This window comes from Eptatretus burgeri, chromosome 7 (genome assembly GCF_056783735.1).
Source record: "Eptatretus burgeri isolate ZD-2024b chromosome 7, Ebu_testis_v1, whole genome shotgun sequence".
Lineage (NCBI taxonomy): Eukaryota > Metazoa > Chordata > Myxini > Myxiniformes > Myxinidae > Eptatretus > Eptatretus burgeri.
The window spans coordinates 11,134,790-11,162,289 of NC_140967.1; the positions used below are offsets into that span (position 1 = coordinate 11,134,790).

A 27,500-nucleotide genomic window follows, 5' to 3' on the forward strand; every position below is an offset into this window, starting at 1 on the left:
TGTATCGATGTGCTCCCAATTTTTCACGGTGGCTCTCGTTGCTGCCGGTCAATGTAACAGGCAGTATTTGTATCACGTCTTATGCAAATGTCCCCAAAAATTCGCATGGCATTCCTACTGGACAAATTTTCTCCCATGGGAAAAGCCCGTGGGGTGATTTGCTTCCTTATGGGAAATTGTAATGGTTCGACAGAATGCCCCATAGGGAGTATTTCTCACTGGACTTAAAGCCCACTAAACTTCCATGTGTAATTCTTATGGGGGATTTGGGTAAGGGATAAGGCACGACCGTATCGGTGCAACTCTGGATACTCCATTTGAGAAGACACCCTTTTAAACTTACACACAAATTTTATTTAAATACAAGATTATCGAAACATCAAGATGCGAAGGTGACCTCCAGTGGGAATGTCATTTGAGGGAAACAAGCAGGACTTTAAAAAAAAAAAAACGGAAAGGATCAAATCTTAAAACTAGATTAAGGAAATATTTGAGATCTCTCATCGATGGAGGTTCGGGAGGAGGTCGTGGTACATCTACACAAGGGAATTGCCATTGATCACCACCCAAATGAGCCGGTGTACATCGGTATAACCTAGATTAACATGCGAGGCTTGCAGCACAGGCCAAAAGCTGCTGGACCAATTAAATGATGTACAGACATCAATCAATGTTTGTGCTCTGCATGAACAAAGAAATGCTCCGAGTCAGGCTGGTCACCTGGCAATCTAAACGGTGTTCCACCTCCCAATTGCATCCCTCGTGCCTACACACGATAGTGTTGAGTATTCTCACGGCACCACTTTAGTCTACCTGTTGTGGAGTACCTCCAGCAAGCTTTCTTCCCTCAAGACAAGCACAGAAACTGCTCCACAAGCAACTAAGTAATGCAACAAATAAAGGGAGCTGCTCTTCACCGTACTTGTCATCCTGCTGTGACATGAAGATGTACAATGCACCTAATGTATACACAGGTTCTCCGACACAGCACTGTACTGTTGATCTCACCGTGTGTTAGAATCTTGGCTGGCTGGTCGGCTGCCAGCAGTAATGGTAAGCATTCTTCAGCAATGCTTTTGGCGCCTCGGCAGACGCTGCTCACTTTAAAGTGAAATTGCCGGTCCAAGGAAGTGGGATAAAGTGAGTTTTTTTGCAGCTGGTTTTACTGGTGATGTAAAATCCCGGCTCTCGTGAACCAACTGGTCTGGAGAATTGCAAACGGGCCTTTCCTATTCCTGTGAGTCGTGTGTGCCCCGAGCGAGCACATGGCGTGGCTCGGACTCTGAGGCCCTGCAAGGTATCCGGCACAGAATTGACTCTTTGAAAATGGGAGAGTTTGACTTGTCATCCAATCTGTATATGTCCCACTTTTATAAAGATTATATGCAACATTGAATCCTGAAAAAGTCGTGTATACAGGAATATGTAGTTTGGTAGGGTGGTTGCGATGAGTTACACTTGTCAGATTTTCTCCACCCTCTTACTGCAACAACTACTACTGCATTTACACCAAGTAAATTTGTTTTTTTGTTTTTTTTGGTCCAAGTGTTTGACAAACTGGCTGGCCAGACCTGACGTTTGACTGTAGCTGATTTAGGAAGGTTGCCGGTAATGACTCACCAATTGTTCCAGCAACACTGAGATCATTATTGTCCTCCTGTTAATGGTAGTATATGGGAAACCCGGCTTAACATCCATCTAAAGGATGGCACACTTTGTGATGTAATGCCTGGCCTGTCAAACACCAAGTCCATTGGTTTATAGCCGGGCCGAGAATCAAACCCATACTCGACAGCTCAAAGGTAAGTGCGCTACCTCTGTAGCATTCTGCCCCACCCTGAAGATCATTAATGAGCCAGCTGGGGTTTTACCACCAGTGGCATGGGAATTCTGCTCAAACTCGCTTGACTTCCTGAAGCTTAGAATCCAAGTCCTTAATACTGCGGTCTTCAGCTGGATTTGGACCCATGATCTCCAGGTTGCCATTCCAGTATCCTCACCAATAAGTCACCACTGTTTCCAAATTGAGTGACCTCGTACAGAGCAAATATGAGCACCGAGTTGTTTGCAGCATTTGGATTTGTAATGCCTTGTGGCATTTACCTATTGCAACTAAATTTAAATTTGCATTGGAAAGAATTTTCCTTTTGAAGATGTATATAGAATTTAAGCTTCATCCTGCGAAGCAGTTCTGAGTTTCAGATCGATAGGTGAACAAACTCAAGCGGCCGACATATCGTGAAAGCATCACATAGACATTTAACTCATAATGTCGGAGTTGTGAATATGACACGTGCATAGTGGGCCAAATGGCCTCTTGTGATAAATTTCTGTGCCCTCTTTGGTTGTCTTTGGTTAAAAGATGCCAAAAGTCAATCACTAATCTATCAGAGATATTGTAAATAGATTGATCTATATGATGGATGGTTGTATCAGGGTGATGTTTGGAATTGTGAAATGAGGGTCATGTGCATGCATCAATGGGTTTATCGCAAATTAATGGTGGTCAATGTGAGAAACTGGCGAATGTTAATCAAAAACGATGTATACAGTGGTTGGAGTTCAGGTTATTATTTGTTATGATCATTGATTGTTTGCTTGAATCCGTCAACAAGCCTCTATCATGATGCAGCTGTAGTTTTGTGATTGCTGCCATTGCTGAGTTCAATGAACAATGCATGGATGATGGACTTTGTGACAGTGCCTCGGTCACATTGGTAAGGTAAAGATGGCGAAGATGCACAAGTTGCCTACCCAGCAGTATTATTCTACTTCCTGGGAATTTTCTATCACAATGAGTATAATAATAATAATGTAGTTAAAATGGACAAGGTGTTGCAATGAAAGGGCAAAGTTCCAATGAAACTGGAGAAACTGATGTGTCACATGTGACTGGAACTTTACTCCTTGTCCATCGGATCCATTGTCTTATGTACCCAAACAACTCTACCAGCCTTGTCCAATTTAAATCCAATGCGTTATCTCTGTTATGGTTTCAAGCCTGGTGGCACATTTACTCACAGCTCCTTTCACTTTGCTATACTATCCCTTTTTTTACCTGCGACATGTCACAGGTCAACAAGAGCTTCCGTTTCTGTTGTTGTTGGGGTTCTTGTTTGAGGTTATTATAAAAATGTGCACTCAATGGTTGGACAGCTGCTGGACCATACCCACATTTGTTGCTTGACTCCACCCACCATGCCACCCAAACAAAATGATATGGCCACCATCTTGGTTTTCTGGTGGGCCTATCACATTAGGCCTGTCATCCTCTGCTGATGTTTTGTTTTTTGCATCGCAGGTTGTGACTACAGTGTGATCATTCATCACTTGTTTTCCTGTTGTTGGAAAAACTTCAGCTTTTTGTTGTAAAAAAAATGTGGGTTGTTGAAAAAGGTGTGGAATATTATTGGAAAATAGTGTGGCCTATTGTTGTAAAAAGTGTGGCCTATTGTTGGAAAAGTGTGGCCTCCTGTTGGATAAAAGTGTGGTCTATTGTTGGAAAAAGTGTGGTCTATTGTTGGAAAAGTGTGGCCTATTGTTGGAAAAAGTGTGGCCTATTGTTGGAAAAAGTGTGGCCTACTGTTGGAAAAAGTGTGGCCTACTGTTGGAAAAAGTGTGGTCTATTGTTGGAAAAGTGTGGTCTATTGTTGAAAAAAGTGTGGCCTACTGTTGGAAAAAAGTGTGGCCTACTGTTGGAAAAAGTGTGGCCTATTGTTGGAAAAGTGTGGTCTATTGTTGAAAAAAGTGTGGCCTATTGTTGGAAAAAGTGTGGCCTATTGTTGAAAAAAGTGTGGCCTACTGTTGGAAAACGTGTGGCCTACTGTTGGAAAAAGTGTGGTCTATTGTTGGAAAAAGTGTGGTCTATTGTTGGAAAAGTGTGGTCTATTGTTGAAAAAAGTGTGGCCTATTGTTGGAAAAAGTGTGGCCTATTGTTGAAAAAAGTGTGGCCTACTGTTGGAAAACGTGTGGCCTACTGTTGGAAAAAGTGTGGTCTATTGTTGGAAAAAGTGTGGTCTATTGTTGGAAAAGTGTGGCCTATTGTTGGAAAAAAGTGTGGCCTACTGTTGGAAAAAGTGGGTCCTATTGTTGGAAAACGTGTGGTCCATTGTTGGAAAAAGTGTGGTCTATTGATGAAAAGTGTGGCCTACTGTTGGAATAAGTGTGGTCTGTTGTTGGAAAAGTGTGGTCTATTGTTGGAAAAGTGTGGTCTATTGTTGGAAAAGTGTGGCCTATTGTTGAAAAAAGTGTGGCCTACTGTTGGAAAAAAGTGTGGCCTACTGTTGGAATAAGTGTGGTCTATTGTTGGAAAAGTGTGGCCTATTGTTGGAAAAAAGTGTGGCCTACTGTTGGAAAAAGTGGGGCCTATTGTTGGAAAACGTGTGGTCCATTGTTGGAAAAAGTGTGGTCTATTGTTGGAAAACGTGTGGTCCATTGTTGGAAAAAGTGTGGTCTATTGATGAAAAGTGTGGCCTACTGTTGGAATAAGTGTGGTCTGTTGTTGGAAAAGTGTGGTCTATTGTTGGAAAAGTGTGGCCTATTGTTGAAAAAAGTGTGGCCTATTGTTGAAAAAAGTGTGGCCTATTGTTGGAAAAAGTGTGGACTATTGGAAAGATGTGGCCGTTTGAAAAATGTGGCCTATTGTTTAAAAATTGTGGCCTATTATTGGAAAAAGTGTGGACTATTGTTGGAAAATGGTGCTGATTTAAAAAATGTGGCCTATTGGAAAAAATGTGACCTACTGTTGGAAAAATGTGGCCGATTGTTATAAAAAATTTTTTTATCCAAGGCCATGTCCACTCATGGCTCGCAGATTTCCTTTCCTGTCACAGTCAACATGCAGCCCTAAATGGAGTTCTCTATATCTCCTCTTCCTGTCCAGGCTGGAGTTCCTCAAGGTAGCGTTCTGGGCCCTGTTCTTTTTCTGGTTTTCATCAATGATCTCTCGGACTCTCTGGAAAATCCTCTTTTATCTTTTTGCTGTTGACTCCACCCTCTGCCGTACCATCTGTCATCCCTCAGACCATCAAGCAGCAGCTATTTCGCTCATTGCAGATCTGGATAAAATCACAAACTGGTCCAACACGTGGAACATGTCTTTCAATCCGGACAAATCTCTCACTCTCACTATGCCTCTCCACTAGGACGGTTTGGCAACCCCCCCTTAATCTACTTTCTCAACAGTCTTCTGGAAGAAGTCCTTTCATTCAAGCTTCTGGGTCTCACTATCTGCCATGATCTTTCCTGGGGAAAACACATTTCCAACCTCGCCTACAAAGCCAGTCGCCGACTGGGCATACTCCGTCGTGCAAGATCCTTCATCAGCCCACCTGAGCTCCTGACCACATACAAATTTTTGTCTGCAGCCTGCTGAAGTACTGCTTTCCCATCTGGGCTGGTGCTCCTGCCTCTCACCTTTCTCGGCTTCACGCTGTGGAAACGAAGGCATTTAGGATCATTGGTATCTACCACGATGAGGCTGAGTCTTTGGGTCTCTCATTCTCTCACTGCAGACATGTTGGTGGTCTTTCTGTCTTCTACCGTCTCCTCTCCGGTCTCGCCCCCCCCCCCTGTTCTGTATGTGATGTGTCCCTCCCATATTTCAGCAGGGAGCTCAAGGTCTGCCAACAACCCCCTTCTAGTCAAACTACCAAAATCACGAATCACTGCTCACCTTCACTCTTTCAGCTCACCTTTTCACCACCTTTGGAAGAAACTCCCACACTCTCTTCAATCCCATTTTCCCTTCAGGTCTTCAAAACAGCTGTTCACCACCACCTCTTATCTTTCCCTATCCAAAACCACGATCTTTTCTACCTCCGCTAATCCACCCCAAACTCACCTCCTTCAAATTCCCTGCCTTCCTTCTGGAAAGTTCCCTGTCATGTAAGGTCCTGAAAGTCCCTGTGGTGTCCATCTTCTATTCCCCGTGTTCCCTGCCCCATCCCTCTCCCTTCCACAGATCTCCTAATATCTCTGTTCCCCACTCTTTTATCTTTCCCTCTCCCACCCCTCTTGTTTCCTGTCCCCCTTGTTGGGCGTTGTGTGTTTTTCTCATATGAGCCTCCACAATTTATACCAAAAAAAGTGTTGTGTATTGTTGGAAAAAGTGTGGCTTTTCGGAAACGGTTTGGCCCAATGTTGAGAAAGTATTGCTTATTATTGGTAAAAGTATGGCCTATTGTTGGACAAAATGATGGTTTCTTATTGGTAAAAGTATTGCTTATTGTTGGTAAATGTATGACCTATTGTTGGACAAAATGATGGTTACTTATTGGTAAAAGTATTGCTTATTATTGATAAAAGTATGGCCTATTGTTGGACAAAATGATGGTTACTTATTGGTAAAAGTATTGCTTATTGTTGGTAAATGTATGGCCTATTGTTAGACAAAATGATGGTTACTTATTGGTAAAAGTATTGCTTATTGTTGGTAAATGTATGGCCTATTGTTAGACAAAATGATGGTTACTTATTGGTAAAAGTATGGCTTATTATTGATAAAAGTATGGCCTATTGTTAGACAAAATGATGGTTACTTATTGGTAAAAGTATTGCTTATTGTTGGTAAATGTATGGCCTATTGTTAGACAAAATGATGGTTTCTTATTGGTAAAAGTATGGCTTATTGTTGGAAAATGTATGGCTTATTGTTGGTAAAATTATGGCTTACTACTGGTAAAGTGTGGCCTATTGTTGTAAAATTGTGGCCATTTGTTGTAAAATGTGTGGTGTATTGTTGGAAAAAGTGTGGCTTTTTGGAAACAGTTTGGCCTAATGTTGAAAAAAGTGTAGCCTATTGTTGGAAAAATGTGGCCAGTTTAAAAAGTGTGGCCTATTGTTAGAAAAATAGGGGTGTATTTTTGCAGAAGGTGTGGCCTATTGTTGGAGAAAGTGTGGCCTATTGTTAGAAAAATAGTGGTGTATTGTTGGAGAAGGTGTGGCCTATTGTTGGAGAAAGTGTGGCCTATTGTTAGAAAAATAGTGGTGTATTGTTGGAGAAGGTGTGGCCTATTGTTGGAGAAAGTGTGGCCTATTGTTGGAACAATGTTGGCCGAATGTGGAAGAAAAACAGAAGAATGTTTGACGTCTGAGTCCCAGACCAGTGACTTTCGCTCATTTTCGCACTTCTTGAACGCCACCCTTTTTGTCGAGCTGTTTTTATTTTTTGGTCACATCTGCCGATTCTTAGCGGTGGCCTTGTGTGAAGATTTTAGTTTTTTTTTCTTTTTGTCTGTGTTTCAATGACCTGGCTTTTCTCGAAGGATTTGCTTGCAGATGCACATCGTTCAGCGGTGCCTGGCATCCATTGGTCTCTCTGGATTGTTCTCGGTTTGTTTACATGGTAACAAGGTGTGGTAAACGCAACTGTTGTGTTTTAAAAAAAAAAAAATTTCCCTGTGTTGCTTTTGCCCGCATTCAGTCTTTTATTGTTTTGAAGTTGATAATCTGTTTTCATTTTATCAGTAATGGATAATGGACGAGTCTGGGCCAAAGCAAACTTGCAAGGAGGTGATAAAAGGACATTGCAGTTTCCCTTATTCCAAAAGAAATTTAATCGTCGAGCTCGGAGAGCCTTTATACCCTATGTTTTGGGGATGCTGGCATTACCGACGCAAAGCTTGGTCGGTCGAGCTGTCGGCTGATGGACGGCTGAAATTCTATCACCTTGTGGTCGACCACTTGTCAGGCAGTTGTAGAGGGGTTGTGATAAATACACACTTTATTTTTCCGAGTTTCTGGCTAAATTATGGCTATGTGCAAACTCTGGATATTTGAAGTTCAGGTGACATTCATCCAGTCATGATATGGTATGATTTAGTGAGCAGCTGAAGTCGTTTGACCAGTTTGTGATTTTTATTCCACCAAATGTTAGCCTCCTCCACTCTGCCCTCATCTTCTCCTGACCCATCCCCCTCTCGAACACACTAATTTGCGGGAAGGGTTTGTTCAGTGGGCTGGCATCTTGGAGACGTTTCCAAAATCTTTTCCATGTGCCCTGTGTCAGGTCTGGCCGGCAAAGCAGGATGATGGGAGCCTCTGAAGGAAGGCACGCTCATGATGTGATGATGCATTTCTCGTCGGATGAGCGCCCATATGTATTCTGTTTGTGCCATGGAATTGGGATGCATGGTCACACCACCGTACCCAATGAGAAACGGGCTCAGCAAAGAGAAAACACAATAAATTACTAGCTTGTCAAGAGATTGGTAATTGGGTTCTGTTACACAAATATACCAAAATGTTCCCCGCTATAAATCTCTCCCCATCTCCCGGCGTTTCGTTTTTATTGCGTGTTCACCGTGTGTCCTGAGAATTGCCGCCCGCATGTCGGAAATGTGGGAATAGGGTGGGAAAAGGATGACATGCGGGTTTGTCGCCAAGTTTGCTAATCTTTCGGAGATAAGATCTTTCACGGTGTACGGCGGGCGAGTAGATTGTCACTGCTGGCCACAGACCTTTCAAAGACAGCGACACCTTGTATTTCCGTGGAAAAGAAACATTTCACATGAACTTTTGTCACTTGAACTCTTTTTGTTTTGTTTTTTTTAGTTTTTGGAAACGACCTTTCTTGGATTTCCTATTCAACGAGGGCCGAGTGAAATGCCCGAGCATGTTGTCGCTGTGCACCGCACACCATAATGCAAGCCATATCCCATTTGAATGAGCAAGCTCCGAGCAGGTGGTCTCAATCTAATGTTAACCTAATTCAATGATGCTCCTGACCTGTAACATATGCTCACTATCTTTCACAATGAGTGTTTGTGAAAAGCTACAAATGTCCTGTCTGTCCCAAGGTGCTCCTGTCTGTTTTAGTCGTTACGCAGTGTTGCCGGTTTGAGGGAAGAAGCGACAGAGGTGTAGGTCGTTGAGGTGATTGGATATATTATTTTAATTGTCCAGAAAGATTACTTTTTCACCACTTTCCTGGAATTGTACTGCAGGTCATTCCATTCCTTGGATAATTTTTTTTGGCATCTACTCGTCATCGTGACATGATGAGATTTTTCCAGGATTCTCGATGAGACACAGCATTGACAAGCCGGTGTCCTTCTTGATGATGTCTCGAATGGTTGTGAGGGGACGACCCTTTCTCTGGGGTTCCTCGGGCCCCTGGAGTAGAATTTTCTTGGCGAGGTCTTCAGGTTGCATCACATGACCCTCAAGGCCAAGGCGGCGTTCCCTCACAATATCAGAGACGTTCAGAACTTTACAAAGCAATCGGGTGTAGGTACCATCTGGTGATTTCTCCAATGTTTGGGTCATGGTTCAGGATTCACACCCATCAAGAGCGATCGACTTGACCGTAGCTTTGAAGACCCTTTGCTTACTCTGTCTGCGACCTGGAGATATTCACACTTTATGGAGGGCATGAACTGCTGTGCAAGCTTGAGCTTTTCTGCATTCTAAGTTTTAATAATAATATCTTGGATAATAATAATAATAAAATTAATTTGAGTTCATTCAAGAAGGAACTTCCATCACAATGGGAGGCCATTAGGCCCACTGAAGCCTACTCAATGGTTGCCAATCTAGATGGTTGTTTATCAGTACTCTATCTTTTTTTAAATGCTAAGTATCAAGCAAAGAGGTAGTGGTAGCAGGAACCACCTTTAACCTTTAGCTTGACTCAGCTGGGGTTCAAAAAAATGTGTGTGTGTGTGTGTGTGTCATCATAAGGGACATCACCATCATGTTCACCAGAGGTCTTCCCTATTTCAGCATGGCTGATGACTTTGTAATATCCTCAAATTCAGGGAAGCTTGCGTCCCAATCATCTTGACTCACCTTAAAATGAAAAATCACATGATTTTGAGTGAGTATATTCGCATCACTGCATTTTACCTTTTTAAAAATTACATTTACATCGAGAGCAAGGTTTCAGGACAAAGAGAGGGGGTTGGGTTGTACTTGAATACGTCCACCTGTTTCTTGTCTGAAAGTTACATCAGTATGATGCCATATTGTCTGTTACGATTTTCGCCCGACCTTTGACGTCCAAGGTACGTAAACGTGACGGTGCCACTGAAAGTTATCGCTGTGACTTCATCAGAATGTCTTTGGTCCACCAAGAGCTTAAGGACCTGTCACAGTGGAATAAATCAGCGTCGGTACTCTTAAATATGAATCACAAGAATACAGGGATTCGGAGTGCAAATCAACGTGGTACCTGGGATTTGACCCCAGGCTCATTACGAATCCCATTCTTAATAGTTAACTTGATCTCAATTAACGTTTTAACCATTTTTTAAAATTGAAACTGCTAATGATGTCACATTTGCTTTTGAGATGTCTAGTCTGGGTTCGATTCCCGACCAGAAGATAAATACTGAGATTAATGTTTCTAAGCTTCATGGGCAGAGTGTTGTTGTTTGAGTTAGTGTGCCATCCCTTGGATGGATAACTGTGTCCTGTCTCTGCTAGTATTAGTTAGTGGGCATGGATAGATACGATCCCACGGTGTCTTTAGCTAAGAGATCAGTTATCACCAGCACTCTGAACGAATGCCAAATTCCTATCTTATTCACCTTCGGTCCAGCTTCAGGCCGGATCAGTCTGGTCGTGCAAGACTTGGGCTACAAACTCGCCCGTTCAGCCTCACAAAGTAGAAATATTTGTTGTCGTTATAGTTGTAGGAGTAGAAGTAGTAGTATCTCTCGGTAGAGAAGTTCACCAGGTACCGACACACAATGAAAGATACTGTTGGTTTGATGACCACAGAAGCCTTTGGTGAATATAGATCGAGTGATGACCATTAATGGAGATATTGGAGTTAAGTGACGGGAGGGAGGTGGACCGTAGAAGGATGAGGTTAGAGGGAGGGAAGGGGTGGGCATGGGTTATTAATTGTGCCACATTTGTTTAAGTAATAAAATAAACAATGCCTATTTCTACGTTCATCATGAAGGCTGCTTTGTGTTCAGAAAATCATGTTGATTGGAAGTGGTGCCTTTGATTTGGCAGAGATGGTGAACTACATCATGATTTGATTTGTCTCTGACTCATCACCTGTGCCAAAGTTCCATGATCCAATTGATTATTATTATTATTTTTTATTTCCTCCATTTCGCAGTACAAACCACAACTGCATCACGAGCAATCAGTCGGCTCAAGGTGGTGTCTTGATAAGCACAGATAAATGTCATGAATGTTTGCCCTTAGTTTTTGTTTGATGTGTTAGCCTGGGAATTTGAGCAGCGCAGTATTTTGGTGCCCCGAGAGCATTTAAGAGTCAATTGCAAAGTGTAAATTAGCACTACAGGTACAGGTAGATCTCCTTTTCAAAGATCATTTATTAGCCAGCTGTATTTTTAATTTTTTTTGTACTGACAATTATGTGGCGACAGCAGGAATTCTCATAAGACCAGATTAATTTCCAGAAGTTTTCCATCCAAATCCTTAAAACTGCTCCCTTCAGCCACATTTGAACCAACAACTTCCGGGTTACCAATCCAGTATCCTCACCATTAAGTGGACCCATTTCAAAATGAGCTAATTTGGAAGTGTGGAGGGTGGAGATGGGTAGATGGCAAGATATTTTATCATCCTCTTCTTCATTATCACTTGCTTTTTTTTTGACCGTCCCTCTCCTCCGCCACTTGATGTTCAACTCAAAATTGGAAAGTCAGAGACGTTCGTCTGTAAAATGACACACATGCATTGAGTAATAAAGGTGAAATCAGAGCTTGGACTTTGTGGCCTCTCGATCTCCTGGTTTGTATAACAAGACCCTTTTCACCCCTTTTGTCCCATGGGTTGAAAGCACAAAGGTTGCTTCTGCCTTGACCCAGGCAGGCCCATTATGTGGCATGTTCATCTTTGACTGTTTGGGGGATAAGGGGTGCTTTGCGATAGCCACAGCTTGCTGGCAGCTGCAAACTCACCGTACACATGCAAACAAACAGGTCTCGAGCAAATTGCGGGGCAAGCTTGGGGCATGATGAAGTGACCGTTTGCTTTCTGGGTGATCTTGGGTTTTGTTGTTTTTTTTTTTTTCTTCTCTTTTCTGGCATTGATCAGATAATGATTGTAACGACTTTCTTCACACAAGGGCAGACTCGAACCTTTAGATTGTACTCGCATCTGCTGTACTCATTATATATCACTACGGGGTGGCCACCTTGGGTGATACACACTCCATTTATGTGTGCATTTCTACCTGTTGGCATCCTTTTTACATGTACTCCTTCACCAAGCTCGTACTCCTGGAATGTACTCCTTTTTTTTTAGCTCGCCTGTTCGAAGAACAGAGAGCTATAGCGATACCTCCGGCATGAGCGTGAGCGTCAGCGTCAGCATTAGTGTGAAAATGTTCAAGTTTTTGGTGCAAGTTATTTCCTTTCTCATGTTTTTATCTACCACACTATTTTTTACTGATTACAATATACAAATACATATATTGCTTTAAAATTATTTGGATCAGACTTCACTGCAATGCTTTATAAACCAGAGTGGTGTCAAAGCCACCCAATGCTCGCCTGTTTAGACATTTATCGTTTATCGTTTTTAAAAGACTAGTCTAATAATATTTTTTTATAAAGTATTGCAGTGAAGTCTGATCCAAATAATTTTAAAGCAATATATGTATTTGTATATTGTAATCAGTAAAAAATAGTGTGGTAGATAAAAACATTAGAAAGGAAATAACTTGCACCAAAAACTTTAACATTTTCACGCTCACGCTCATGCTGGGGTATTGCTAAAGCTCTCTGTTCTTTGAACAGGTGAGCTAAACAGGAGCTTTCCATAAGAGAGGGAATCCATTCTTTACCCTTCTCAATGCATCAAAGTTAGAATCCCACCAAACTTGGGGATGGGTCTATCCTGGACATGCATTTAGGGAAATAACTGTCTGAGGACCTCGATGTATGTATGCGTCCGTCGGATCAGATTCTGAAATCCATAAGAATATGTACATATATATATATATATATATATATATATATATATATATATATATATATATATATATATATATATATATATATATGTTGTTGCGGGCTGAGCGTCGGCCGTGAGCACGACTGCTAGATGGAGCAGGAGAATCGGCTCGACCGATCGCCTGGAATTTAGATCGTACCTTTTCTGAAAACTCCAGAAAAGTACGGGTCCCTTATTGGACCGAAGTTCACCAATAGACAGTCCACGTGGGGTGGGGTCGATTGCCAATTTCAATTTACCTAAATACCCACGTGGTCCAACCTTCTGGGGAAATTCACCCTCGACGGCACCCATACGGAATGAGCCGCTTAGCGTACTCGAACTGTGTGCGATCCGAGCGGTTTGATCGCCGAGATCCCTCGGTCCCAAATATCCCGTTACAATGGCAACAGCCTGGCTAATTTCCCAACACGCAGCACGCTAAGTCAATGGAGGAAAAGACACGAACGAGCTGAAACATTTAACAATCGGGGGTTTTATTCACAATAATAATTGGGGAACGAGGGAAGCACGCAAGAGCAGAGTTAAACCGATTATTAAAAGCACGTATGTGCAGCACGGCACTTATACAATTTACTACTTATCTGACTGGTGCCACGAACACACGTACTGTATGCCAACATCCAAATAATCGGACCAAATGGTCTTTATTGAGGCCTATCAGACCTCAGACCTGTCCTCCTCATACGGTCTTCAAGGACCAGGTCCTGGGGCAGAACTGGACACCCAGCACGATTCAGATGATCCAGATGCCCTCACGACCCGGCTCAAGGCAAACGGAAGTCGGCAGGGCGAAAGCTGGCAGGAGAAGACCCTCCGTGGCACCGACCACTCCGTGCACGGACGCTTTCAGAACTCTTGTGCGTGCAGATGTCCACTTCTTGCCAGAACTCTCAGAACCCATGCGCGTACTTCTTTCCAGGACCAGAACAACGAACGCACAGACCGCGCCTATAATTATACCCCCCTCTTCAGAGGGGGGGGCCGTCTCCTCGCGACTGGGCACTGGGCAAAACTCTCTCACTGGGCAAAACAGGTGTGCAAGCTCCTTCATTGGCCCGGGGGCGTGGTGACATCACGCGGAGTCCTTTCCTCCTGTCACAGGATCTGATTGGCCGGGCAACGGTCACCTCACTTGTTGCACGCTGATTGGTCGAGGGCCGCCGCGCGGCTCCTCCTTGAACTCCGCCCACCATGACGTCGGCGAGATCGAGGTGAAGGAAGCGAAGTGAAGGTGAGGGTGATGCGGTGTGGTCGGCATTGATGTTGGTGGAAAAATAAACGAAAAACCCTAACTATCAAATATAACTCCACAGCGCAGGAACATTTAATTACCCATAAGACTCGGGTTGGGACCCCAACTGGCAACATGTACTTACCGATATAACTGATCTATAGGCCTTGTATGTTGTGTGCTCATGGCTTCCAGATTCGCAACAATATACATACATATATTTATATATATATATATATATATATATATATATATATATATATATATATATATATATATATATATATATATATATATATACAGTATATTGCCCCACCCGCTCCCCCCCCGCACCCCTCCCCCCCCCCACACACACACACACCAATTTCTACATATGCAGCTTATTATGCACATACTCATTAAAGCAGCCAACATATGTTCAGCTTAAAATTGGCATTTTGGAAATCTCATTCATGGTGTTAACACTTGCCAGGTGATGGTGGGTGTCACCACATTTTGTCTCTTGTTTTCCATTCACAAGATTTTTGAATCGCAAGTTTTGATTCAATCATTTGAAGTGGTGTTTGAGAGCTAATTGTGTCGTTTCAGGTTGTGTATTGTTCTGAGCTGTCAACGTAGCTATCTCTACATAATATCTTCTATGATTGTAGATCCTTTAAACTGACCGTGCCACGCAATCAGGCCTTAAACGTGTTTAAAATGGCTCCTTACACCACACTTACACACCTTACACCACATTCAGTACACCACACTTACCACCCTCCTTCTTTCTACTCGGTATCCTGACACTGACACACATACATATTGGCAACCATTGTCTCCAGGTGGTTGAGTGGGTAGAGCTTCGTCGCATTGTCACCACTGGTGTCTGTTGTCCCAAGGCAGCAGTTTATCCACCCCACAACCACAACCGAGTGGTTACCCATGCAGTGTGGGGTCTTCGACACGGAAACATTCCCAACTTGTCGTGAGCACCGCTATGCTTCGTCGCATGAGTATTGGCTCAACCACGACCATTGACTTTGACCGGGCAAGTTTATTTATCAAAAGTTTCACAACACTCCCAAGTAGGCAAGCATTGGAGGATTTATTTTTGTGATACTTCCATACCATGTGCAGCCCCCTCTCTGGCCTTGCATCACTGATTTTCCTCTTTCTGGGTTAAAAGTTTCATCCCTGATGGTAAATGTTAACTGAATGACTGATGTGTTTTTGAAGGTTCCCTTTTCTCTTCCCGTTTAATGCTTGTCTGTCTAGACTTGCATTCAGTTTGTTTACACAGCAGTCACAACGAGTATGAAGACGAAAGACGTGCAGTATTTCGTTCGTTTATTTTTACATCATCTCAGTGACGTTGCCTCTGTCGTGTCAAATTAAGGCAGGTTGCAGGTTTCCTGCTGGCATGACAGAAATTGGAAGGGGAGATCAAGCCGCGTTATATTGTGGCGCAATCATAGTGAGTCATGTTGACGATCAGTACGATCCCTTCCATTTACATCATCCTGTATTTGATAAGATTGGATTTGGGCCTTGCAGGCCACAGACCTTCTGAGATGTCCTTATATTTTCTGCCCCTTATAGCTGCCAGGCAGGCACCTGGCCCCAGGCCCGAGAACGCGTTCCAAGGGATGTTCATGTTTTCAGCTCTTGTCCGCAAGCGCGTGGCATTTGTACATGCTGCGTGCAGAGAAGATCATACGCGAGGGCTTCAAATGTCAACATCTGTGTTGGTGTTCGTCCTCGGCAGTGGAGTAGATTTGCAGTCGTTGATGGTCGTTGGGCCAGCTTCAGGAGCGAGGCATTTCGGGTCAGGTTTCTGATGTTAAAATCGAATGACAGTGTACCCCACAAAATTTGATCCTGGTTAGCTAGTTTGTATGTCACCTGGTAAGTATACCTACAAAGTTCCACATGTTATTCCCGTTTGGATGATTATCTCATCAATTACCCCAGCTACTAAAACATGGCGTCTTGGACTCGTTCCAAGGAAAAGCCACTTTGTGGATCTTCAGCGAGGAGCCTTTGACCAACCTTTTCAGATCATTCTGGTCCTTACCAGTACTTAGCTCTAATGCACCAATCTCCTGAAAGATACGTGTCTGGTTTGTGGAATCAGTGGGACATGTTTTCTCAGTGTACAAATAAATATTCAGCCTCCATCCAACGCACTTTGAGAAGTTTTGGGCGGTGCTGTTTTTAAATGAGGACAATTTTGAATTGATTAGCTCAATGTTCAGGAAGCGGCGTTACCTGTTATTTCGGTTGTGCAGCTTTGTTCATGGTTTTTTTTGTTAAAATCTAAAACTCAAGTGTCGTCCTTTCAAGCTCCTAGCGAGTTCTTCGAGTGCGGTGAAGAAAAACCGAAGCTTAGCAAAAAGAAACTGTAGTTCCGCAAACAGTGCGACTTGTTGGCCACAACTTCGAGCTTGTGCAATTATGGCCAACAATTTGAAGTTTTTCCCTCTGGGCTTAGGTATAGGCCTACAATGTGGTCAAGGAAGGAGGATGGGGTGGATGGGGTGGGCGGAATGCAGGCACAGTGGGAGGAGGTGAATGTCTTTCAAGAAAAATTAAACTGTTGACTCTGCAGAACGGTGAAATATATCAAAGATTGTTTGGTCGAAGTGCTCAAAATACTCATCCTGCAATTATGTCGATCGCAATGAGCATTTGGCATGAAAGTGTCTTTGTCTCGGTTGTTTTCAGAGAACCATCCAGTTTTAACATGTGCTGAGAAATGTCTACACGGTGCAATATCCCATAATGAATTTGTTGTGAATATTCCTCAAGTTATTGCATCGCTCCGAGCCATTGCTGTGCGGCACGAGTGGCCAGGGGCCCCTGACGCGTTCGCTCTCACGCCCAGGTTGTTTCACGTCCTCTCAATTATTCCGGCTCCACTGCACGCATTGTAAAACCCACTGAAACAAACCCTCGTTCCTTGTTTTACAAAATACCTTGCACAGGAAATCTAACGAGGGATTTCCTACAGTGATTGAATTGTGATTGTTATTATTATTATTATTATTATTATTATTATTATTATTATGATTATTATTGATTAACCTCTGCACATGGATAGACCTTTTACAACTTGACTCTCCTCTTATTATTGGTGCTTCTTCCTCAATGTGATGTCCTTCAATGAAAATTTCTCTCTTTGTACATTGTGAAGGAGAGGCTTTTTGTTCATCTTTTACTTTAAGTGGAGAGCTCGAAGGGGTTTGGTAGAATCGTGAGTTGGGAGGGCCGGGGGGGAAAGGGGTTGCACTATTCGGCGGGAAGTCGAGGCTGCCGATACAGCAAAGCCTCTGGGCACATCCACAACCAAGATGGCAAATACATTGTGGCAATGCCTGATGGAATACATACGTGGGAGAGTATTCCGTTTATGCACAAATCTATAGCCGGTAGTTGCCCTGCCAGATTAGGAATAGCGCATGCCAAATGCAATGTACTTAAGCACATCTGAGCGAGATTGAAGACCTGAGCTCAGATTAAGTGCAGACTCCCTCTTCTGTTTTTTTTTTTTTTGCCAAACATTATTTTGACTGAAAATGACTTCCCAGGCATGCCATCTTGTTTTTCCTTTCATGTGTCGTTTTAAGCAAGGCTCACAAATTCACACCATGCTTCATCCTCTTTTAAAAAAAAAAAGGGTGTTTTCGACTTGTCACTGCTATTATGTAACAATGAATGCTTACTAAAGTGTAAATCGGATCATCGATTCAGTTTTTGGAGGACAATGCAATGGCAAATGTAATGGTCACCTTCTTAGACCAGTCACTGGTTTTCTAGTTGCTCCACTCCGGGTCGTATGGTTCTGCACGTGAGCAGAGAGGCTCCAGTGCATGTTGTTGTGAACAGATTGAGAAAGCCCTCAGAAATTGCCCAATATCTTGTAATATGGCCTTCAACCCAGGTAAGGCCTGGTTCGTGTCTTAAAAAGACCACTTTTCAATTTGAATTTTGTTATCAAACACTTGCAGAGTGATTAAAGTTCCTTATTCCTACCACAACCAGCGTTTGGTAGAAATGGTCCTCAACCCGTCATCCAAATGCAGACATTCTCTTTTTAATTTAATAGTGTCCGACGCTCATGGAAGACTTTGTACATACTAATTACTCCACAAAATTATCGTTTTCTTTTCTTTGTAGAATGGTGAACATGATTCTTAGCATTTTACACCGTATCGCATATCAAGTTAATCTTTTTGCAAAAACAATTTTGTGCATTATTATTATTATTATCATCATTAACTCCACCACCAAAGGTGTATGGAGGTTATGATTTCACCCCTGTCTGTTTGTTTGTCTGTGAACAGGATGTCTCTAAAACTTAAGGACGGATTCGGACGAATCGTGGTGGACAGGTTGCGTGTGTGACACGGACGAATTGATGAGATTTTGGTGAAGATCTGGATCCGGATTCTCGAATTTTTTAAGTGATTCTTTACAATTGAGAGAAAGGGCCAAAAACAATAAATCGCATGATATCTGAACAGGTTATGGACGGAATATAACAAAACTTGATGGATGAGTTGGGTAGGTGACAATACCAAGCTGACTCGATTTTGATTCAGGTCCGGATCCAGATCCGCCCTATCAGTGAGATACAAAACGTAAACTGTTCAGACTGGTAGAGGTATGCACTCAACTGAGTACCATTCCAGTTACCCTCGAGGAAGGAGAGGGAATTGCATTTGGGTCCGTTTGTTACTTGGCGAAAAAAAAGTTTTTGTCAAACATGTTGGGCTGTAGTGTTTGTCTGTCTGTCTGTCACATGATTTTTGGCCACAGTTTTCAAGCAATCGTTCTGACATTTTTTTTGTGTGTAGGTGAACGGACAAGGACAGGAACTCTTAATTTGGGTGAAATTCCGAATCCAGATCCGGATCTGGATCTGAGAATTTTTATAGCGATTCCTCACCATTGAGAGATAGGGCCAAAAATGATATATAGCACAATATCCCAAACGGTTATGGATGGATTCACATGAAACTTGGTGTACAGGTTGGGTGTGTGACAAGGTCTAATTGATTTGATTTTAGTGATCTGAATCCGGATCTGGATTTGAGAATTTTTCACGTGATTCTTCACCATTTTGCGAGATGGGACCAAAAACAATGTATAGCATGTTATCTCTGAAAGTTTTGGACGACTTGTGACAAAACGAGGTGAAAGAGTTGGTTAGGTGACAAGAACAAGCCGATTTAATTTTGGTTGAGGTCCGGAATCAGATCCGACCTATCAGTGGCATACAAAATGTAAACTATTTAGCCTGGTGGAGGTATGTTCTCTCCAGAGTGCCGTTCCATTTCACCAAGTTGTCACTCGACAAAATTCTCAACATAGGTGCGACTACTCATATAGAATGTTGCAATGATAATTATGATGTCATAGGTCATGTGGTTTGGTAGCCATGTTGGGAAAATGGGAAAAATTTGGATGTCTGTATCTCTGAAACCACAACAAGGAAAAAATTGAAACATGGCACACGGAAAGTACTCCTCATTGGACAATAACTGATTTTTTTTTTTTTTACAAGGGAACTCCTGATGGAAGAGCCTTCGTTATGACGTCATGGTTGCATATGTAAAACGCTATATCTGATCAGTATGATAATTTTTGAGGGTCATCTAGGGATAAAATGGTCTCCAGAAAAAAAACAGTTGATGACGTCATCGGTCACTGGATTCAGCAGCCATCGTTTTTTTTTGTTTGTTTGTCTTTAAACCTTCAAAAATCTTTGAATTGGCTGAACAAATCGAGGTGAAACTTTACACGTATGACCGCCTATTCATAAGGAACAATAGGTTCACTCATATGATGTCATAGGTCACATGGTTTGGCAGCCATATTTGATTTACTCTAAAACCTATAAAAAAATCTTCTACAGAATGGCTGGACAGATTGAGGGCAAAGTTCACACAAATGTTCCCTAAGGCATGCGTGTGACAAGGTTGTTAAGGAATAATTGATGTGACATGGTTTGGCAGCCATATTGGATTTAAGAAAAATATGAGATGATGTTCTTTCTGGAACTGCTTAAGCAATAGACGTGAAACTTCACAAATCTGATCTAGTGATGATGCTGAATACACATTTTAAATTTCAACCTGATCGGACGCATGGTCTGGCATCCAGAATTATTTATTTTTTTGGGGAAATTGATTTTTAAAAAATATCTTATTATTATTATTTTTTTTTGAATAAGGCTCACTTGGCTGTGCCTGGATGAGTTTGAGAGTAGAGGAGTAGCAGCTGAAATGTGAATTCTATCCAGGTTCCTCCTGATGACTTCATCTTTTCTTTTTGCTTGTTTGGGTTCCTTCTGATGACTCCAATGCAGGACTGGACCTATTTGGTCTTCCATTTGATTTTAATTGAATTTATTATTTTAATCCCATTCTAAATTTAATTGAATAATAATAATAATAATAAAAATGTCATGGGTAAGATGTCCAATCAAAATGGGGTTGCATCAACGTGGGACGTCTTGGTACCCGGTCATCACTGCCAGCAGTTATAAAGTGGCAGTTCTAATTATGTGTCATTGATTTCATTACATGTCAGTACACAAACACCACTCAAAATACACCACACAAAACTTCACAAACACCACACAAAACAAGTCCTGACGAGGGTCGGCAACCTCTGATTGCTCTTTTTCTTGCTATTATTATGCTATGGGTTGAAAGCTCGTGGAGGAGCTGCATGCAAGACAAATCATGCACACACTCGCAGAGAAATACCAGAGACGACACTGGAATTGACATCAGACAAACACAGTTGCTGAGTTTGGGGGAAGTGATGTAACTTCCCTGGGCACTCTGGGTATGACATCACCATATTTATGAGGAAGTTTCCTTTATCTCCGCAATCAGCGGGAAAATTAAGGATAATTTCTTCCTCTCATGGATGCCAACTGACGGGGTTTGTCTGCACTCTGTCCTTTAAACGTTGAGCCCAATCAGAAAGCAGCACATACCATTTCATTATAGTCTTCAGTAAGACTCGGCCATGGTCGGGTTTGACTCGCCGTCCTCCCAGACTCCGATCGGACACTCTAACCATGCCACCAAATCTGGTGCCAACAAATTATTTGGACATGTCAAATACATTGTTGCTTTATTATGACACATTTTCAAACTTGGAACCGCAATTGAAATTTTGTGGCCCACCTTGAAGGAGCGAGACCAGGATATTGAGCGACATCATTATACTTTTACATGAATTAAAAATACATGAGCAGACTGCGGACAACTCACTACAGTATATAGTATTTAAGCCTGGGATCCTGGCATGAGGTCAGTTTGCGTTGGCCTGTTTCACGTTCTCATCTGAACGGCTGGCTCATTGACATTCAGAACTTAGATTCAAACCTTGTACACTGTAGGCCCACTATTTGTATTTGCCCTTTGTAGATTAAATTCCTTGTAATTCACATTGAAGTACATGGATTTCTGCCAATGTCTCTGTCCTGCAGGTGATTTACATACAAGCTCCATGTAAGACTGATGCATGGGAACAAAAAGAAACATCTAAAAAACAAAAAGGGTTCTGATGAGAACACGAACTGAGAAAATCTATTCCTGATCATTGAGATTTCTCCTGAGTCTTCACCCACCTACACCTTACAGGACTGCTCCTTACTCTTCACCCACCCCGACAGGACACTTGTAGGCCAGTACCCTTTGTAGCGATGTCCTGTGCACTGATTCCTTTTGTGACCCTCATTAGCTCCCCCCCCCCACCCCCACACAGATGGAGATGAGATTTGTGATCTCTACGCTGTGTGTGTGTGTCGTTGGTTGTTATCTCCATTTGCAGGTTTCAGGAGGTGGAATGGAGTCCTCCCATGACTCAAAGTATCCACCTCCACTTTGTACAAGGGATCACGGTTCACTTTGGGCAATTTTTGTTGTTTTCAGAGTTTTGTTCCGAGGGCTCTTTTTAGGATCGTCACCAAACCACGGACTGCCTCCAATTGTAGTTCGTTTGTGGTAATATTCCCCTGGGACGGTTTTCAAAATCTCAGTGAGGTTCTTCTTTATTATTCCTGTTGCTCGAATTATCATTGGTGGTGCAATTTCAACACTCTTCATCTTCCAAGATCTCTTGATATCACTTTTGAGGTCCTGGTGTTTGGTGAGTGTGTGTGTGTGTGTCCATCTGTCTGTCTGTCCAGACAATTACTTTTTTTTACCGTCTGAGCTTTTGTTATCAAATTTTTAACAAACCTTTTTTATGTGAATATTGAGAATATAATTAAAAATTGGGTCAAAATATGAAAGGGCAAAGTCATAGTATTAGCCCTGCCACAGCACGTCAAGCATGAGATGCCCTGTTTTTATGCCTCTGAACCAAGGGTGCAGGAGGCATTACAGTATGTTTCCGGGTTGTCCGTCCGTCCGTCCGTCCGGATTTTCGTTTACGTGATAACTCAAGAAGTAAATTGTAGAATTTCATCAAACTTGGTACAAAGGTAAAGTTAGACAGGTCAATTAAGTGATTGGATTTTGGGCCAGATGTAATGAAGGTCAAGGGTCAATGGTCAAGGTCAAACTCTGAAATTTTACTGTTTACACCCTAACTCAAGAAATATTGGACAGAATTTCATCAAACTTGGTACAAAGGTAAAGTAAGACAGGTCAATTAAGTGATTAGATTTTGGGCCAGATATGATAAAGGTCAAGGGTCAAATATGTCAATACTCAAGTGTTTGTGCGGGAGAGCGGAGGCATACCCGTCGACTGCGCACAGTCGAATTACTATAGTTTTTAAATTGCTTCCGTGTTTTTTAATTTTTTTTTACCATTGAGCTTCAGTGTGTCTGTTTAACTGTCGTTTTCGTTAAGTTTAGTTCAAGTTCAAAGCGGATTCAAACTGCGGACGGGCTTTGCATTTTGTGATGCTTTGCAGTTTTACCTTTTGAGCCTCTCAATCTCCCATTGAAGAGAGGCTGAGCCAAAAGGATTTCTGATTTTCACCCAGGAGAGTTTGTGACATCTTCTTTTGACTCTGTTATGGCTTTGCTTCCTACTTTATGCACAATCTGCCCAACTTCAAGACAGTTTACCTCCCCCATTGGCAGTGTTTCTATTAGTCAGGTTAATCTTTACTATTAGTGGCACTTTTTCCTGTTTTTGGAATAACCTCCAAAACTTTGATCCTTCTTCAGGTCTCCCAAGATAGCTGCATACCACCACCTGATCTTGAGTGGAATTCTGATCTGTTAACTGGGAGTGCTGTGGGAGGAGCTTTAAGGTCAACACGTGGCTACAGTAGAACTTGTATTTTTTGTTCTTAATGGAGCATCCAAAATCATTTGTACATTTTCTCACGAAATGACGAGGTCTTGGTGGAGCTTATTCAACATTTGAAAAGGTTCCCAAGTGTAATCGCTGGGTGGCTGAATGTAATTAAATAAATACACCAGGCTTGTTCACAAGATCTTTTGAGATCTCCTGGTGTATTTATTAATTTACCTGTTTGTATTTATTTATTTATTTATTTATTTATTTACCTGCATGTATTTTCAATGCTCAGAGAAGAGCCCCAGAAGTTAGAGAAGAAGCGTATGCCCACCGACCTTCAAGTGAATCCCTTCCGGGTGGGTTATAAGGGACATTGCAATTCACCTTTGGGACCGAGGAACCCGTGGGAATGTTTTGATGAAGAATAATTATTTATAATAATTGTGTTGGCCTAAGAATAGAAATGCATGTGGTTAAGTGACTCTACTTGAGCAGTCATGGAGTAGTGCTTTTAGCTGTGCTTTGGCATGTTGGAACTCCGTTTCCATTTCCCTCTATGACAGAAATTGTTCATAAAATATCCTGGATTTTGGAATTTCCACATCCCCCTTATCACAAAAAATAAAATGGAAGAAATCGATATGCTTCCAGGTTTATGATTCACGAGGTGCCATGTCATGCATACGAATTCCGAAATACAACATCATTTGCGACCCTCCAGCTTGTCCATTGTCATGAATTCAAATTTAATTAACTGCCTTGTTTCTTGTTCCAGTTATATATCCTCCTTAAGCTTGTTTGTTGTTTTGTGAACACAAAAATTAATTATTTTTGCAATATTTTCAGGGCAGCAAGTTCGTGTGTGTGTGTGTACTTAGTACATCACTGCTTGTTTGACGCATATTCTTTTTTGTGATCTCATGCTTCAAAAGATGAGGCTTAATTGTTCAAAATACTGATGATGTAAGAACCACCCTTATCTTGTCGATGTGTGTGTGTGTGTGTGTGTGTGTGTGTGTGTGTGTGTGTGTGTGTGTGTGTGTGTGTGTGTGTGTGTCTGTTGTCATGCAGGGCTGGTAGAGATCTCTCTGATGCATCCTCTCGATGTGGTAAAAACAAGGTAAGTCTTCACATTGGAACTACTGTGAGAATTCATTCCCGAGCAAGTTGAACATGTCATCATCAACCTCATTCACCTATCACTAAATGAAGTATTCTTGAGACAACTAGAAATGATATCTACCAAGTGTCATGATTAAATAAATAGAGAAATATATATGTTGGTTAATGATGCACCCGAACTGTGATTGGTGAGGACACTTCACCAATCCATTTAACCAGTATAAAGCAATGAGGCTTCGAACTCACTAAGTGGATGGAAGTGATGTGTTGTCCCGATGAGCCCCAATAAGGGTGAAACTAGTCGGTAGCTTCGCTTTTAATCTGCTTGGTCACAGCATTTGTTCTTGGCATCTTTTCACTGCAAGAGGCCCTTTTGGAGTCACAGTCATGACATCATTGTGACGTTCATCACGGCGTTTACCAAGATTGGAGAACTTGATCATCTTCATAGAACTCTGAAGCACTAAAATAATGGTGATGCATAATGGTTGTGATTGTGATTGGTGAGGCAAAATACGATGTGTCCATGTGACAGATGGCACTTGTTGGTCCCAGATCAAGCAGCACTCTCTGTAATGGGACTCGATATTTGGTGTCATCACCAATCAGTCATGGGGTAAGCCTGGTGTCAGCTCAATGGTTAGGGTGGCAAGCTTTGGATCCTCAGATCCTGAGTTCAAATCCCACTCAGCTGTTGAATTAACACCAGGTGGGGTTGACTCTGCCCGTCATCCTTCCGAGGTCAGCAAAATGAGTGCCAGCTTGCTGGTATCCTGTGTCGGAGTGGTGACCCGTCCAGGATTGTGTCCAATAGCCAAGGAGACTGCTGAAACAGCACCAACGTTCTGCACAGAGTATGGTCCCAATGGAAGGATGGGCTGGCTCAAGATGTTAGGGTCTTGAGTTAAAGCCCCGTTGTGTCATTGAATTAACACCAGGTGGGTTGACTCAACTTGTCGTACTTCCGAGGCCAGCAACATGAGTACCAGCTTACTGGTAACAGGGGGAATTGCATCAGTGGCACTGCCACACCCCCAGAAAATGATAGCGCCAAGCAGCCACAGGCTGTATGTGAATAAATTAAAAAGTTAGGGGTGTATCATTAACTATTATATGTTTATGTATATATTGCATGTGCATGCGTGTGCTTCACGTGCGTTTCTGTAACAATTCTTCCCACCGATTGGTTGAACAGCTGGCCTGACTCCACCCACGATTTCATCTTATGGCCGCCATTTTGATTCTCACTGCTCTGTGAAGCCAAAGACTCCTCGGAGCTGTCATATTCACAATCGCTATGCACTCCCTATACATTTCTCTTCATTGTAAAACTACCAGTGAGAGTTAAAAGGATTTTGAGCTCATAGGTGTCACGGGCCTTGTGAAGATCGACCTCGGTGATCAAGACGGTGTTCTGTAAACGTATGCACTGCTCAAATAGCTATGTGGTATTATCTCAAGCAGAGATATAACCCATGCTGTAATAAATTTGGCTGAGTCATTATTTACTTTTTTAGATTTTCAATTCAAAATATTCGATTTTTGCAAAATGCGTTCGAAAGAAAAACATTGAAACCGCACGGTGCAAATTACTTCCGGCTGAGCAACTGAGACTGTTTTCACTCCACTGCACATGTGCAGCATCCCTCCGCAACGCAACATGGGTTATGGGTTTCTTGGTGGAGGACGATCTGTCTTCGAATGAGGGTGGCTATTGGGTAAAGCGTACGTATGCAATTTGTATCGCATATTACTTTAATAAACCGAGCTGAGAAGATTAGCTGTTAAACCCCACGTCATGCATAATGAGTGCGAAGAGACCCTCGAATCAAGAAGCAGCGGCAGAGTGTAACTTTAGCTGTGCAGAGCCCTCGACACAAAAATTTGAGAACAGAAAACTTCACAGCTTGGTCCATGAATCGTGACCCCTTACTGAAATGAAGGTGGATACTTTGAGCCTACCCTGGGAGGACTCCATTACACATTCTGGAACCTACATATGTAGATACCAATCAACGACACACACACACACACACACACACACACACACACACACACACACACACACACACACACACACACACACACACACACACACACACTCACACACACACACACACACACAGCCTTTTATTATTAGTGTATATATATATGTATATATATATATATATATATATATACATTCATACATACATACATACATACATACAAACATATAAAGCAATCTTATCGTTATATATACATTTTTTTTTTCCGTAAGAATCATACGAGTTGCATTTTACAAGTTGTTCATATATACTCACATATTGCGAAGTAAATAAAATGTTGGCATGTCTCGACTAAACTGAGTATTTGAGTGTTCCTTATCTGTTATGTACGCAATCAATTAAGACTTTCCTATGTGGACCAAGAGTCCTAAATCTCACCTTACGACAGTGGGATAAAGAGCAGTAAGTATCAATTTAACTTTTGTCGCATTTAAATACGAAGAAGAAGCAGAATATCATCATTTACATTGTCAAAAAAATGAAATTCCATCCTTTGTCAGATAAAAGAAAATGTGTCGAAAATACTAGCTCTGCAGATCCAGCGATGTACTTTCACTAAATAATGAACTTATGATTGTCTATCTGAGAGTTTTGCCAAAACCTTGCTTGTGTTTTTTAACTATTGGAAAACACATGCCATGGAAATGCCTTGCAGGCATGTCTGCCTGCCTGTGCCTGCAGCAAAGAATCTACTCAGTGTACTCTGGGATTCTTGAACATTATAAAAACCCTTCCCCTTTCCAGCATCACTCACCAATCAGCTATGAAGACCCAGTGAAACAACTCAGATCCAAAGTGAATTTGTGTCAGCGCTTAAAGAGAGCGCATACGTTGCAAGAATCTGGAATTTTTAACATACCACAGGGAGATTAAAGTGAATCTCATGAACATTCC

General features: G+C 42.1%; 1 protein-coding gene across 3 annotated transcripts in view; it reads left to right on the forward strand.

Moving 5' to 3' along the window:
* SLC25A21 (solute carrier family 25 member 21) overlaps positions 1-27,500 on the forward strand; it is a 171,176-nt gene that overhangs the window by 95,936 nt on the left and 47,740 nt on the right. For all 3 annotated transcript variants that reach the window (XM_085887439.1, XM_085887441.1, XM_085887440.1), the window contains one exon: positions 24,508-24,556. In XM_085887439.1, the coding sequence (XP_085743565.1) occupies positions 24,508-24,556 (49 nt within the window). Of the gene's footprint in view, positions 1-24,507; positions 24,557-27,500 lie in introns of those variants that run through there.